Genomic DNA, 15,967 nt, shown 5'->3' on the forward strand with positions numbered 1-15,967 from the left:
GTTTGTCATGAGGCAAATAAAGGACTTCAAAAAATTAGCTTGTTACAAACAGTTTTAATTTCTGAATGCCCATTCTCAAAAAACTATGTGAGCATTAGAAATACATGAAGCCTATACGGTAAAAAAGCAGAGTTTATCGCACCATGTTATAACTTGAAGTATAATTAATAATATGAACTGGGAGACACCAATAGTTCGAGAGCAATTCTGATTTGGACCATCACCAAGCAAATCCTAATAGCATCACTTTGTTCTGCAAATTTATATCATCTGGACAGCATTCTAGAAAACCTAGTAGAAAAATTAGCAGCTAATATAAACTTTACTACTCACTGATTTTACAACATTTTTGGGCGATGACCAAATGTCATTTCATGGAGAGAAAGACTGGTAGGTGTATCAAATCCTGTATTGCCTAAGAACTTCAAAATTAAACTTTGCACTTATTTTCTTGATATTCTGGTTTCAAAAATAGCAGAAAATAGCTGAAATGCCTTTCTAAATAATTATCTGAAGCTATCAATAAACCAAGTTTATTCCACTGTTTTGAAAAAAGTATACTTAAAAAATATTGGAATCAGCAGTTGGGCAGCAATCATTCCTACCTGAATAACCCAGAAGTGATTAACATGTTTGACAAAGCACTATTATTCTTAAATACAAATGCCTATTTCCTAAAATGTGTAATTATTCTAAAGGGAAGAACACCTAAGACGAGGCTGAAAGTCATCTGCCCACAATAATTAACTATGGAGATGGGTAGGGCCATTCACATGAGGAATAATAAAGACTTGCCTGCAATGTAAAAGGGCTGGAATAGAGAAGTCATAGCTAAATCAAACTGAATGATTGTGGGAGCTATGTCTTCTGCCTCAGAGGTTATACTGTAAACACAGACTTATTAAATGAGGATCTTTACATTTGACCAGGAGTGTGAAATTCTCATAGATGGTGACTGAATTTTCATGGAAACTAGTACACCCCTACAGAAGTTCTTTCAACAAACAAGCACCTCCAAAAGATCTGCCTCATTCAGAAATTCTCCTAACAGATCATGCTTGTGCCTTCAGTTTTTTATTTTCCACAAAATTCAAAGCTTTTTAGGCCTCAGAATGCAAAAAGACTGTATATAAAACAATTATATAACTGAAGAATTCTATTTCTGGGAAAGTAATTATGATTATTTTTTCAATATAGTTGCCAACAACTTTTCACTCTTGGGCAATTCGGAAGGAACTACAGGACATGGAATGAACAGTCATCTTGCTGAGTTGCTCACTCGCACTAAACATCAGAGCTTGAGGGTATGTCGAAAGAATAATGCATATAAAATGATATGGAATTAAATGTCAGGAGTAGCTTCCAAATTTTCTGCAACTGTTGTATCCCAAATAAACACCTTAGAAACTATTTAAGATAGGATATAGTAAAAAGAAGCACAGTGTCTTTAGAAACTAGGGTGCCTGTTAATGTATCATATTCATCTCCAAGTATCTTTGGACAACATAGGAAAAAAAGATATTTTCCTAATATGCTTCTGCAGAAAAATATGAGGTAATACTGTTGCACTATTACACAGTTGACAATGAGAGCCAAGCTGTAATGCTGCCTCACACGCTGAATGTCTCAAACACTTCTACTTTTGTGATGCAGCTATTACTTCGAAATGAGTATGGCTGAACTAGAAAAAGCAGTTCTATATAAAGCCCTATAAAACGAAAGGAAAAAAAAAGAAAAGGAAAACACTTTGACTTTTCCAGCCTTTGTTAAAAAAAAAGGGTTTCCTATAACAATGTGTGGACAAGTATTAACTGCTTCTTTACTCATTAAAACACCGTGAAATGCTATAAAACTATTTCATTTTATGAAAATAACAGACTGGAACATTCAGGAATAATTCTTCCCTCATCTCTTCCCCTTTAAAACAAGTCTTAAACCAAGTTATTTTATTTAGGAGACCACTGAGAAGATATGCTGGTGTTAAAAACACATAACACACCTTACGCCCATGTTCATAGTGACATGGACAGAGCACAGCGGTGCAAGCGCAGAACAAATAAACTCTGTGTTTCAAAGAATATTTCGCAAAAACATCTGCCTCAGCAAAAGTCACTTGGATATTATTCAGTCTTCCAGATCTAATTAATGAATGAACAGAAGGCACGCAGTTTGAGTTAACTGTGATGGCTTATATATATTCATATCTTGCCAACAAAATAAACCATGGTTAAAAGAAACAAATATTTTGTTGTCAGTAAAATTATCAGGGTTTTATTTATTTCCATGCATTTGTAACTGGCATATATGTGATCCAACTGTAACTTCAGTTTTACAACTTAAATCTCAAATGGCATCCTTTTACCTTGGCACTTAATGTCAAGACAGGTGAGAAGTGTTTACAAATGTTTCTGATCATTTTAAAACCCATGCTTTCTAAATCAAATAATTTCATACCCTGTTTTACAAGTATCTGTTTTTCATTTCTGCATTACAGTTTATTGCCTACCACTAGAGAACGCCTCAACTACAATTAAAAAATCTTTGCTAATCCTTTTTATGTGGAGTACTTAGACTGAAAGTGAAGCAGAGAAAAAAGCAGTTACAAAATTTACTACACATTCTGTAAAACACCTTGCAATTATTGCACTACTGCTTAAGCCTTTTGAAGAACATCAGAGAGTGCCTAAAAGAATAGGAAATGGATAACAAAAGCATAAGCAAAGTTAAGAAAAATATCATTATTTAAAACGTGAGTGTAAAAACGTACCTTTGTTATTTCCAAGGCCGTAATCAAACCCTTGTCCGTTACTACAGCTTGTCCCCTTACTGAAAGCTTGTATTGAAAAAGGACTTGGGGGAGGAGTCTGAACATTTTGATCTAGAAGGACTTGCTCTGTAAAAAAACACATCACTTCAGAATTAGACCTTCTTAGCAACTGATTTACATCGGAAAGATGAGTCGCAACACAAAGGAGCAATTTTTTTTTTTCCACAGATAGCACTCTGCCACTCAATTCTCTCCAGAAAGAGAAGCATATCTCTCTTCTTTAGAGCTCTAAAAGTAAAAAGACAGAAGGAAGACTTAATAGCACACTAACTGTTTTACGTTTGACTGAGTTGCTGCCAGCTTTGCCAGCATCTGCCACTTAGGAACAAACCTGACACTTTCAGTAACATCACAGCATTCACTGTTTATTCTTTGGACAGCAATTGTTAAAACTTTTAGATGTTTTTTTAAATGTTAAACTTTCACATAACACACTCAAATAATAATAAGAAATATAATAAAAATGATCATCAGGGAGAAGGTTGGAAATGGAAACTCTGTTTAAAAAAATAAAAGATCTATAATTTTCTCAATTTGAAGTAACTCTAGATCTTGCTGTAGTGTTTCAGCTAAAGTATCTGCATACCTGCCTACAGACTTGGGCATTCAGTCTGACTTGTCTCTGACAGAAAACCTACTTGTTTCCGAGACTTTCATTATCATTTTATTAAAAAATGAAAATACAAAAGCATTCTGGAAGACTGTATTATTTATGGATAAAAATGTAGACAGATGCAGATCTAGTTGGAGCTCCTCCAAACCCTAATTATTTCCCTCTAGCAAAAACATTGAAACTGATGACAAAGAGTATGCCTAATTCATTTCATGGCAAATAAAAGTAATTAGTTTAAATAATTTTTAGATGCGGCTTAAGTGCATTAGGTTTTACTTGGTGCTGAGATGGACTAGGGACATAGAATACCTTGAAATATCTCAGTAATTGCACTGATAACTACTTGAACGGCTTTAGCTAGATGCACAAGAGACCTCTATCTTCACTCTACATATGAAATTACAGACTCATCTAGAAAATAATAAAACCAGGCATTTTGAGGCACAGGAGAGCTCCTTCAGGTGACTGGGACTATCTGTTAAGGAAATAACAGTTTCAGAATACCTCAAGGTATGCATATGAAGCATTCAGGGTAAAATAAAGATATTTTAGATCAGTCATGATAGCCTGTTTGGATGGAGATCAACAGACAGGATGACTGACAGTGGGGTGGAAGCAATAAAAAACTTTGTGTTCTCACATCTTGCTTATGTTTTCTTCTATTATTTCTAGGTCTTACCCAATCTGAACATGAATTATCAGGATAGAAATTCTGCATTTCAAGAGAATGCAATCATAGTTTGCCAACTAGAGTAATTAGCTAATTTGATGTTAATTTTAAATACAGTGTTAAAAACCATGTTAACAGGCTTTTATCAGGACGCTCTGTGACAGAACTAACAACCTTAACAAAATCAAAAGGGACATAAATAACTCATTCTGCTTGGCTTTTCAGAGAGACACAAAATAGACCAAAGAAAGCTAACAAAAATGCATAAATACTTATGCAAAAATGAACTCCACAGCTAAAAGAAGACCAGTTAAAATTATCAAACTGATAGAGAAGAAAACGTGGAAATATTTTAACTGTTCTTTTAAAAAACATTTAAAAAATGTTTATGAACATTGAAGTCCAACTGCATAAAGTAACTCAAACAAAAAAGTCAAAATTAATGTTACACTTGTTTAAAACTTAGTTCCTTCTTTATTTATTTGTCATATTTAGATTGCTTATTTTTTTCTAAGTTAATTTAAAACCCAAAACAAAACAACCACTTGCCATCTTCGTGTCGCAGGTACTGGTTTCCACCTCTGTCTCTAGCTAACGACCACGCCTCGCCTTCATCACTTTCACAGAACTCTACCATGCTGTTCTTATCCATCTGCACCCATGTACCTTCTGAATTAGTCACCTGATGCACACACATAAGAAAGCACAATATATTGACTTTTCAGATGGTTCAGTAGCTTGCTTCAGCAACTCATTATAGCATCTGAAAAACACACTCATTTTAAAACACACTCATTTCAATCTTTATATTGCAAAGCAAATGTTAAAAAAAAGTTTCTTAAATTAAGGCCACAGGCTGAGGCAGATTGAAGGATCAAATCTATTTATGGCACACTCATGGTTAGAAGTATTTCCAAAATATTAGACCCGTTTAAGTTCAGAAGAAGCAAAACACCAACACCACAACTTTAGAACATCCAAACAAGCCTAAATAAAAACCTGAAGGAGGTATTCACTGAAATACGCCTTTCTATTGTTGGCTGCAACAGTAGAATTATAATACCAAGTTCTATATGAAAAGTCTGTACAAGTACTCATTTTGTTCCTGACAATATATTTAGGAAATAGCATGACACACTTCATCCTTAAGCCCTTCTTAACCAAAAAATATCACAGCTGGACAATTGGGAACAGTAACAACAGTTCAGCAACTGAACAAATGAATACACTCAATACAGAGAAAGAGAATTCGTTAATTCGTTAATTCATTTTTTCAATGAAACCAAGTTCTCTCAAAGAATATGACAAAAAAAGTAAAACAAGAAACATCATTTAAGGAACACTGTAACAGAAATATATAAGCAAGCAAGCATACTGTAACTGCAGTACAATTTTAACATTATTCCAATCAATGCACACATCTAAAAGGCAAAAGACACAATTGCATTAGTATTTATAATATAAACCAAGTTCAAAGGTTAGTGTTTATCATGAGGGTTGGAAAAGCAAACCTGTACAGGGGCAGATTCTTTTGTTGAGCTTACTACTGTTATATACCGGTATCTACGAAGACATGAACCAAAGCTACAAGGATCCATACCTCGCCCACTGCCTTGACTTTGTTTCCCAGAACTAACATTCCAATTGGGATACCTCTAAGGTTTGGGCAGCTTCTGATGTTGTGACCTGATGGGCCAGTCTTCACTACCTTGTACACTCCAGGTCCACCTCGAAGGAACGGGGCATCGTGTTCTTGCATCACTGCTTCCTGTGGGCAGTGTGAATTTAGGTCTTTGAAAAAATCATCAGTATTAGACCTAGATTCCTGAGAAATTCAAGAAAAAGGCAAAACAGAACAGAATAAAACCTATTAATAATACCTTTGAACTCTTTAGATAAGAAATACTTATTTCAAGGCTATAATAGCTACATTTCAGAGCTAAAAGAGATACTAGTTACATTGGTAATTTTAGCGTGCAAAGAATAAACAACTAACTACTAGTAAATTGCACCATAACAGTCTTGAAACAAAAGTAGTATAAACAGAAACCATTTATATAAAAGTAATATCTCATATCTACAACTAGAGACGTATTATTTACTCTAACCGCTGTCACTAAACTTTGTTTCATACTGACATTTTTATCACGATAAACACTCATTCCTCCTGCAGAATTTGTGAAAAAGCCTGGGGCTATGTAAAAGGGAATTTGAATATTATCTCTTTCCAAATGATGTATTTCTTTTTTCATTTCACATTTAGAATGTGTTGTTAGTTTAGAGGTAAAATTATGACAAAGAGTAACAGCAACACCATAGATTCTTAAACGCTCATATAAACATTAATGCATATTTATTACTTCCATTATGACAATACGAACGGCCTGCAAATTTATTTCACCTGGTTGCAGTTACAGATGAAATATATACCCAAATCTGAAATGAGAAAACACTTTTTGAGTTTCCTACCAAGAAAAATTGGTAGTTACTGAAAGAGAAATATTAGTATAGAATTTTCAGCCAGCCATAACTTAGGCTATTGTACAGAAAATACGAGGGCAAGAAGTAACGCAGTGCACATTTATATCAGAAAAAAGCAAGTGAGAAGGAGGAGTGAGCTTTATTAGGCTTATAATGCAAGTCACAGGTGCTTTTAAAAGAAGACCTGAAAGTTAAGAACTAAGTAATATCCTGTGGGATGAAGCCAGTGGTTCACCTGGCCCAATATATTGTCTTCAGCAAAATGGCAGCAGGAGATGCCATTTAGAAGTAACATACAAGTCTTTATTAGTGGTCTGTCCCTCATATACAAACAGCATTTAAAATCTTTTTATTATGGATGTTAAAGAGTGTATCCTATTTTCTTTAATTTATGAATATGATTTCTATACATTTGTTTAACTTCTTCTGAATATGCTGATGTTTTCTGCCTCCACCATCTCCTGTAACAACACCTTCAAAGAGTTCACTTCCTGCTGTGTAAAAGAATATCTTCTTTTATCAGTTTTAAACCAAACTTCTACTACTGTGTTATTTCCCTTTTAATTAACGCAATTTCCTCTGGTCTCTTGAATGATCATATTTTCAGCTTTTTCTTATTGAAATCTGTGCACTAGGCCCAGAATAATACAACAGTCTTTTCGAAAAGCCTTTATACAAAAATGAATTTGTTCTGCAAATAGGTACCTTCCACAGCAAGTTAACAGAAGCTGAGGTAAACTGGTTCAAGGGAAAAAGAAATCTGTATGATTTAAAGACAGTTTAAACACTATCTAGGTCTTCATATTACAATAAAGAAGTTCACTATTCTGGGGAAAAAGATTCACTGAAAAAGTTTTTAAATTTCTAAGACAATATATAAACCACTGTCATGTTCATCACAAAGTTCATAAAAAAATAATTCAATTGCAAAATCAGTACAGGGCTGCAAAGAGATTTAAACAGGTACTTCTGTAGATAATTTAAACTGCTTGACTGTACATAACCTGTTCCTATAATTTTATATATATATATTTTTAAAAGATTAATAGGCTGAGTATTAATTAAATATTTTGGCTTTACCCACACAACTATCATCTTCTTAGATGTTGCAATTTACTGTGTACCCTCTAGTAACAGAAAAAAATTTACGAGTACATTCTTCATCAAAAAGAGAATGAAAGCCTTTATTATGTCACTAGGCCACATCTCTGAAATTCTAATTTGGTTCGTTAAAAAGAAGAGTGCTATGTATGAGTTAACGAAAATGTAATTATCTAGTCTGTTTGTTTGTTTTTTTTTTTTCTCCTCTCTTCCTAAAGAAAGAGAGACACAGCATTGTATGCAAATCTGTAAAACTAATTCAAAGTAAAACAGATGCCAAAGAATACTTAATGTGAAGTTGAGTCATAAGGTACAATCTGAAAACATGAGATACAGTGTGACTGTTCCTGTCATTTAACTCACCTTGGGGGGTAAAGCTTTGGAAGTCCATGAAAAAAAGTCCAAATCCCTTACTCCTTGGCTAGCATTAAAGACATTCTGAGCAACAAAGTTTAGAAAAAAAAAAAAAAAAAAAGACATATCAACAAGGAAATGGGAACAAAGAAACATCGGAGGAAGAAGCTCGAGGTACTATAATGCAAACTTTCTCCACAAGTAAATTGACTGGTAGAATGTTTTACAAATGGGAAAGTTTTGTTTTCCTGACCAAGTCACCTGAGTGCATTGCTCCCCATGGCAAATCATCCATTAAACAAAAACAGTTTAATATGTCAAAAGCTCAAAATGGATGTAGTGTGTCATGCCATTTACTGAAATTTAGAGCCAGACATTTCTTATAAAGCTTGAGACTTCCTGCAGAGAAAAATCCCACATTGCTGTTACAATGAAACAGTAGTTGGTCTCACCACAAACCACAGTTTTATAGCAAGGGAGTCTGCTGTTCTGAAAGATAATTTCAGTTATTGCAGGAAAACTGCACATGGACTTTTAGTCACCAAGTCAGAACTGAAAAGACAGAGAAGGGCTAAGCTCGCTATTGTTGAAAGCAATTCACTTGCACAGAATGACTTCACCAGTTTGCACAGCAAAATCGCACCCTTTGCCAGAGCCAAAAATTTCAAAGTGCTGTAAGGAGAAGGAGTGCTAAGATTTCATCAGTTTTATAAAATATACAATGCATTTCTTGTTTATTATGAATCATCATAAATCAAATAGAGCTGCCAGAGAGAGTTCACTAATTTTATAAGCAATTGCCTGTACCCCAGAAATCAGTGCTGCTGTTCTGTGTATTTTTCCCTCTCACAAAACAGCTAGGGTTACATTTTTTAAACACTGCAAAACATGAAAAAATGCCATCTTTTCTCCATTAACTGGTTTCTACTAATTTTAAAATATTTTTTTTACTGTTCCTGTCAAATGAAAGAATTAATAGTACATAGATAGTAGCATTAATAATCAGTATTTATGACAGAATCCCTTCAGCAAGGCCACCATTTCATCTATATGAACAGAGGTATCAAAATCTTATTTCCTATCCCCATCCTGATAGGGGAACAAAATGAAGCCCCTGGACAGCAGATAAATTAAAATTTATCAGTAGTTAAAGAAAAGAGAATTAATCTCTTTAAGCAGAAACAAGCATATAATATCCTTGGCATGACTCCTCTGTATTCCTTGAAAAAATATTTACGTGTTAAAAGTAAGTAAACCCATGCTTTATCTCATGATAGAAGCAAATCATCTAGATACACACAGTTCACAAAACTTTGGCTTACATCAAGCTTCAGCAATACAAACAATTTGCAATTTTGACAAAAAACAGGTAAACTGACAAACATCATTTCTTTAGAATTTAGTACCCCTACCCAAAATTAAAAGAGGTACCAATGAACTAGTGATATATGTTTTGGGGCCCTGAGGAAGGTGAGGAGGGTGTTAGATAGGCAGACTGGCAGAGTAAAGGCTTTACAATTCAACGTAAAACTATGACAACTATAAAAAGCCTACATTTGCTTAATAAGAGTGTACTTCATTGGCATCCAGTATAGTTAAACAGACTAATTATATGACTTTGCAGCATATCTCATATTTTGTGATGGATATCTATTGCACAGAGAAACATGAACTATCCATATCTAAAATATTTAAGTATATCTCATTATATATTTAAAGCTGTATGTATAAAACATGCAAGAGAAACCAACAGCAGTGAAGTGGGACCATACTGGCTTAGCAACACCGAGAAGACCAAACTAGAAGCTCTCCTTTGCTCTGGGAGCTTCGGAGCTTCCTGGCTGTTAGCACACTATATGTCAGTTTAGATGAATAGATTAGATGTGTAGCACTGCCCTAAGAACCTCATCTACACATCTTTTAAACACCTCTAGGGATGGTGACTCCCACCACTGCCCTGGGCAGCCTGTTCAATGTCTGACAACCCTTTCCGTGAAGAATTTTTTCCTAATATCCAATCTAAACCTCTCCTGGTGCAACTTGAGGCCACTTCCTCTCATCCTATCACTTGTTACTTGGGAGAAGAGACCAACACCCTCCATGCCACAACCTCCTTTCAGGTAGTTGTAGACAGTGATAAGGTCTCCCCTCAGCCTCCTTTTCTCCAGGCTAAACAGCCCCAGTTCCCTCAGCCGCTCCTCATGTCACAAGACAGAAAGAAAAGGAACAACCAGGAAGGAATCAGCTTATCCAAAATCATAACCTATTAAGACTTATACTCTTCTCCAAAATCACCATCTATTAAATTGATAGTCCCATGATCATACTACCTACAGTGGATCAGAAGCTCAATTTCAGATCAATGGCTACATAGCAGCTCCTCATGAAAGGATTTGACTATACAGTTTTTCTTAAGAAGATAAATGACCACAGCTCAAACAAATAGTTTTGTAACTACAATGGATCTCTGCTTTCCTATGATCATTTCTCTTCAAATATTATAGCTTTGATCAAGATATACAGAAACAGTATATTTAGGAGATCTAAGATACTCAACATTTGTTTATGTTAAAATATATCGTAATGTCTACAGAGAAACATAAAATGTAAATATGGTATATATGCAAGGAGGGCAAGAGGCTGAAATATTCTGATTTTTCTTTGTTCACTGTTCTATTAATACAGTGATAAAATAGAAAATTCAAGCTCTCTTTAAAAAAATTATCCCCAAAGTATATTTTACAAAAGGTACTGAGAGATTTTATTGACTTCAAGGATGATTAGAAAAAGCTTGTATGTTTAAATGTGACATGGTAATGTTATCAGAGTTGCCAAGTCTGCACACTCATGAGTTGAATAAAAATTGATTCAAATAAAAGTAATGTGACATTCATTTGAACAGGGAATACAATGACTCATTCAGCCATTTGGTTTCTCATTTGTGTTTTCAGTCACATAAGAGACTTTTTCCAGTCTGCTCCCTTCTTCTGAAACCAGTGCTGGTAGAATAGCTTTGGATTCTAAAAATCTTGCATATAAACAGATTATTTTACTATATTCTGCTCATTCAGTTATCTAAATCAATACAAAAGGATGAGCAGATGTGGAGTATTTTCACGATTTAATCTACAGAACCTTTGGCATTTATTACTTAATGGAACATCTTTTGCCTCATGAGTCATTCACCTCTAGAGGACTGCAGTGATCAGATCTCACAACTTACAAATACAGTTCTTGGACAATTCAGATAAAAGACGTATTTGTGCATACTCTCAACTTAGTTATCACCTTAAAAGAGATTTTATTTCAAAACTTTCTATGAAGAAAGCAGTATCACTTTATGTCATCAGGCTTCAGCAGGAAAAAAAATTAAGACGAGCTACAAAATTCAGGAGCTTACAATAGAGTTTATCAAATTTAATCAAGTTGTGTAATGTGTAACACTAAAATAGCATGCAGTAAAGACCAAGGCATTCAAAAGTAAGCCACTGAACCTTGACTTTTGTTTTGTGGCCTTTAAGAAAAACATTAGTGAACATTTTTTTTTTTTTCCTTTTTCCTCTTATTATTATTATGAATCTAACCAACAAATTTTAATGCTTAAATAAGGCCATAATGAAATTAAGTATTTTCAGGACATGCTAAGTCCTTTCAAAAATCTGAAAATACAAGAGACACAAAGAATCGTTCAACTTGAAACTTGCTCAAAACACTTATTATACAGAGCTATATGGTTATAATAGTTGCTTTCGTAAGACTTTTGCTATGTTGGCTGGTTACTAATTCGAAGCTAAGAAAGCATGTGACTTTTACCTTGGGTCATTGAAGACGTAACGTAACCGGTTAGTTAAAAGAAAACTAGGCATATCTACCAGCTCCAAATAGTCTAAATGTGATCAAAACTAATTCACAGCACTGTTTATGAAAATAAAGAGATAATATTTTATCTGAACTTCACAGAGGCAGAGAGAGAAATGTATGATAAATATATGTTGTTTTTCACATTCCATTGTACCCAGCCTATGTATTCAAATTTGAACTATCAAGATTACATTATCAAGACTGAGTATTTAGTTATTTATGACAGCCATTTCCTTTCAGGTTTCTCCCAGGGAGCAGAGTGTACGTTATTCTCTAGAACTAAGTGTGTACTAGAGCCATCTGAGATAAACCAACCAGTAAGTTCTTAACGTACATGACAGCTGAGATCAAAACTGTTCCCTTCGGCAAGCAAAAAAGTATTGAAAACAGTTAAACTAAGAAACAAAACAAAAATCTAACATAATACCCATCCAGACTTAACACTATTTCCTGAAGTTAACTACTTAGTCAAGGCGAATTTGCTTTTATCATGGGTGAACAGGTAAAATTCAACTGCTGCATACAATTATTATGTCTTGTGAAAATATAATATAGTAACTTTCTACTGAATATTAATTTCTACGGCAAAAAAAACACAACCAAGATTTTAAGCATATTTTTTTTCCATGTTTTCATGTATTCTACAACAAAATAGATAAATATGCCTGTCATCACAGTGTTGGAGTGACCGATGGCTGAGCACAAAAATAATTCACATCCCAAATGAGATATTGAAGTAATTCCAAAAATAAGAATTTTACTGAAAGAAATCACCAAACAGAATTCTGTCAACAAATAATTTGCAGACAAGAAGCTGAACAGGAAGGAGATTTGGTCACATCATACAGCGCTGTTTGTCAGAACAGAGGATTTCTGAACTGCCAGATTTGCCTCCTACCAAACAACCCAGTTTCACTGGAACTGGGAATATCTCAGTTCTTTTATGACTGAAAAAATAAACAAGATGACATTGCTGGCTGCAGGTGTTTAATTTGGCCAAATATTTGTGAGCTGTCTCCAACTCCAGCAACGGGTCACTCATGTAAGAAGACAAATCCAATCTAAATAGCTGTTTCTGCAATCAGATCTGGTTCTCACATTTTGCCCTGAAGAAATCAAGGTACTGTCCATGCTGAGGAATGCAGAAAAACAGACAAGCCAGAAAGGCCTGCATTTTCATAACATTTTTAAGAAACATGGGTTTGACTAATATATTTTTTCTGTCTTTTTTTTTTTTTCTTTAAACAAAACTAAAAACCAAACTGTATCTTGTTTCCAGAAAAAGTATAACAATTGAATTGTACTGATGGTGATAACCATTAAACTTATCCAGTCTTGATGCTCTGCTATTCTTTGATTAGCAAACAAATAGATAAGAAGGATTCAGGTGTAACACTCACAAAAAATACACACAAAACCCAACAGAGACTGAAGAACATTGAGTTTTTAAAAATCCTTCAATTACATTGATTCACTGCAGGGTGCAAGCCTCTTCTGAAATCACAGCATCAGTGGATCGTTTTACAGACAATGACATTTTGCATCAGAAACACCTGGTGCAGACGACAATCTTATATGATTATACTTTTGTTATAGCAGTCCTTGCACTTTGGTTTCTTTTCTAGGAGAGGAGGCTTCAACATAAAAAGCCTCACACCTTTCTACACTCCACCCTCATTACACAATAGCCCTCAAAAATGCAAACACATATAATATTTAGTAATTACAACATTGTTTACCTCAGTACTCATTTGCAGCCTTAATTAAAGAAAGTCTTGTAATGAGGATAGAGTGTACTTTTGGATATTTTTCAAAGGCACCTTTTACTTACGTCAACAGGTACCAGAAGGCTCTTGCCAAGATGTTGGTTAAAAGAGAGACACCAGGCTTCGGTGTAACCATTCATGTTAGGAACATACTTCTTTATTGTCTCATCATTCAGCCTCAGCCAAACACCATCATCATTATGGATCTATGGGAAACAAGCAACAAAAACGAGCCGTGCCCTCCTGTAACTGTTCCGTAGCGAGTAAGGATTAACAGTCTTCAAACAGACAATAGTAGCAAGGAAGTCATCATCTTCACTACACTGACAGAATGTAAGAAGAGGCAAAGAGGAATATCAACAAAATCAGAATTTCAAAGCAATGGGAGGCATATCTTTTTAGAGGGCAAAGTGCAAAGATAAATTTAAATCAGATCATACGATAATAAGAGTAGCTTTGAGAGAAAAGAGGAAAGCAAGCCAAGCCTACATAAATTCCCCACTTGCCATTTTTCCACTTCTGATATAACTTAGTAAATTGCAAAGATATTCCTTGTATATGAAGTTATATTGTAAGAAAAATACATGCATAGCAGTCTAACACACTAGTGATCTTTCAAAAGTGTAAGATGTAATGAAAATGACACCTACATCTGAATTTGTGTGGTGTTGAAACAGTAAGTCATGAACAGCTAAATCCTCAGAGATATTATTGTGAAATGAATTCTAGGAATTTCATTTCCTCGTTATCGGTCTCAAAAAGTTTGTTACACAGGTTTTCAAGTAAGTAAATTAAAAGGAAATGACAGCTTGAAAAGCTAAGTTAGTAAACATTTCGATTTTTGCTACTTAAGGTCTTATGTTCTTAAGTTGTATATGTCAACATCTAAACATAAAAAAAACATTATTTGCACGAATTAACTTTACATCTTAGCCCAATTTTCAACAGAAATGTCTAATTAATTACCTCGTCAATGAAAGTGATGGATCCATTGACTTTCACTATGCCTATTTGCTCACTTTGAAGGGAAGGGTGGCTACGGATACGAAGCCCTGCACTGTCCTTGGCCACAAATTTGCGAACCTAAGAGAAGCAAAGGAAGACAGTAAGGAAGAAAAAATTGGAACAGAGCTTTCAAAGAGTAAAAAGAAATAGGTTTAACAGATTCTGAAATGCTAGTGACGAGATGGCAGTCTCAGAGTTACAGTTTGTTGCTAGTTTCCCATGGCTGCTGTGTATAATTCCACTTTTTTTACTATAACCAATAAAATATTAAGGTTCAAAAAAGTGCATTGATTCAGTCTTGGAAACATCTGTTATACCACATGATATTCAGTAAAAACTTCTAATTCTTTTAACTGCAACCCCCCCATACACCCCATTTTATTCATTCTTGCAAGTTTCAGGGGTTTTGCCTTTTCAAAGTCAGTATTTACAGGAACTAATCAACCTGGGATTACCAGTTCTCATTTGCACTACCATGCCATTCTGCTTAGTCAGCTTTTTTCCCAAAATTTGGATATTTTCTTTAGCTAAAGAGTTTAAATATCCATTTAAAAAATAGATCTTTCCACTTCTTTATTTTTTCAACTAGCTATTTCAATAGTTTCTCCCTTTTTCACAGGAAGGTTAGATCAGATGCTCCTTGTTAATAGTTTAATTCACCACAGCCCCCAAGGTCTCACAGTTTTTACTCACTATCATTTTTTTCACTGTTCAAACACATTATCAGGCACCTGTCCCATAGAGAACAAAATTAAGCCATCCATTTGGTTTCGGATTTTAAGAAGCGCATACATTCTATGCATGCGGTATAAAATACTTTTCTTGGAAGGATATATTCAAACTCCACACATAACACTGAAAAAAGTACCAACTGAAGTACGGTCTTAACATAAAGCACAGAACGATATGGAAAAAATAAACTCAAGAAAAAGTAATGAAAGGTGACAGCAAAGTGCATGATATTTTTTTTTCCCTATAGAAATTATTCATTTTAAGGAATGTTATTTATTTTAAGGCTACTAAAAAGTCAAACAACCAAAAAAATCACCACGGAACCATGTAAAGAATTTCAAATGCAACTTACTCCAAAATATGCAAGGTTTTGCTTACTAGCAATCCTGTTACTCCTAGGATTTAGATTTTCCTCAACTGGCAAAACTAAAACTTCCAAGGTCCTTGTAAATATATAAGGCTGGATGACTGCTGACAGCACTCCCAACATAGACAGGTCTATAAACAAAGCCTTGCGAATTAGGGATCCCTGTACCATAACCCTCAAAATGTTACTT

The 15,967-nt window shown here is 34.5% G+C and overlaps 1 protein-coding gene across 32 annotated transcripts in view; it reads right to left on the minus strand.

Moving 5' to 3' along the window:
- The window catches only part of MYCBP2 (MYC binding protein 2), a 198,400-nt gene that overhangs the window by 50,270 nt on the left and 132,163 nt on the right, over nt 1-15,967 (minus strand). For 15 of the 32 annotated variants that reach the window (XM_065056127.1, XM_065056062.1, XM_065056297.1 and 12 more), the window contains 6 exons: nt 14,640-14,756; nt 13,739-13,879; nt 8,056-8,130; nt 5,711-5,935; nt 4,660-4,792; nt 2,768-2,893 (listed from right to left, as the gene is read on the minus strand). In XM_065056127.1, coding sequence (XP_064912199.1) covers nt 2,768-2,893; nt 4,660-4,792; nt 5,711-5,935; nt 8,056-8,130; nt 13,739-13,879; nt 14,640-14,756 — 817 coding nt within the window. The remainder of the gene's footprint in view (nt 1-2,767; nt 2,894-4,659; nt 4,793-5,710; nt 5,936-8,055; nt 8,131-13,738; nt 13,880-14,639; nt 14,757-15,967) is intronic. The other 17 variants (XM_065056205.1, XM_065056198.1, XM_065056264.1 and 14 more) reach the window with 10 other exon arrangements.

Source organism: Columba livia, chromosome 1 (assembly GCF_036013475.1).
Source record: "Columba livia isolate bColLiv1 breed racing homer chromosome 1, bColLiv1.pat.W.v2, whole genome shotgun sequence".
In the NCBI taxonomy this organism is placed as follows: domain Eukaryota; kingdom Metazoa; phylum Chordata; class Aves; order Columbiformes; family Columbidae; genus Columba; species Columba livia.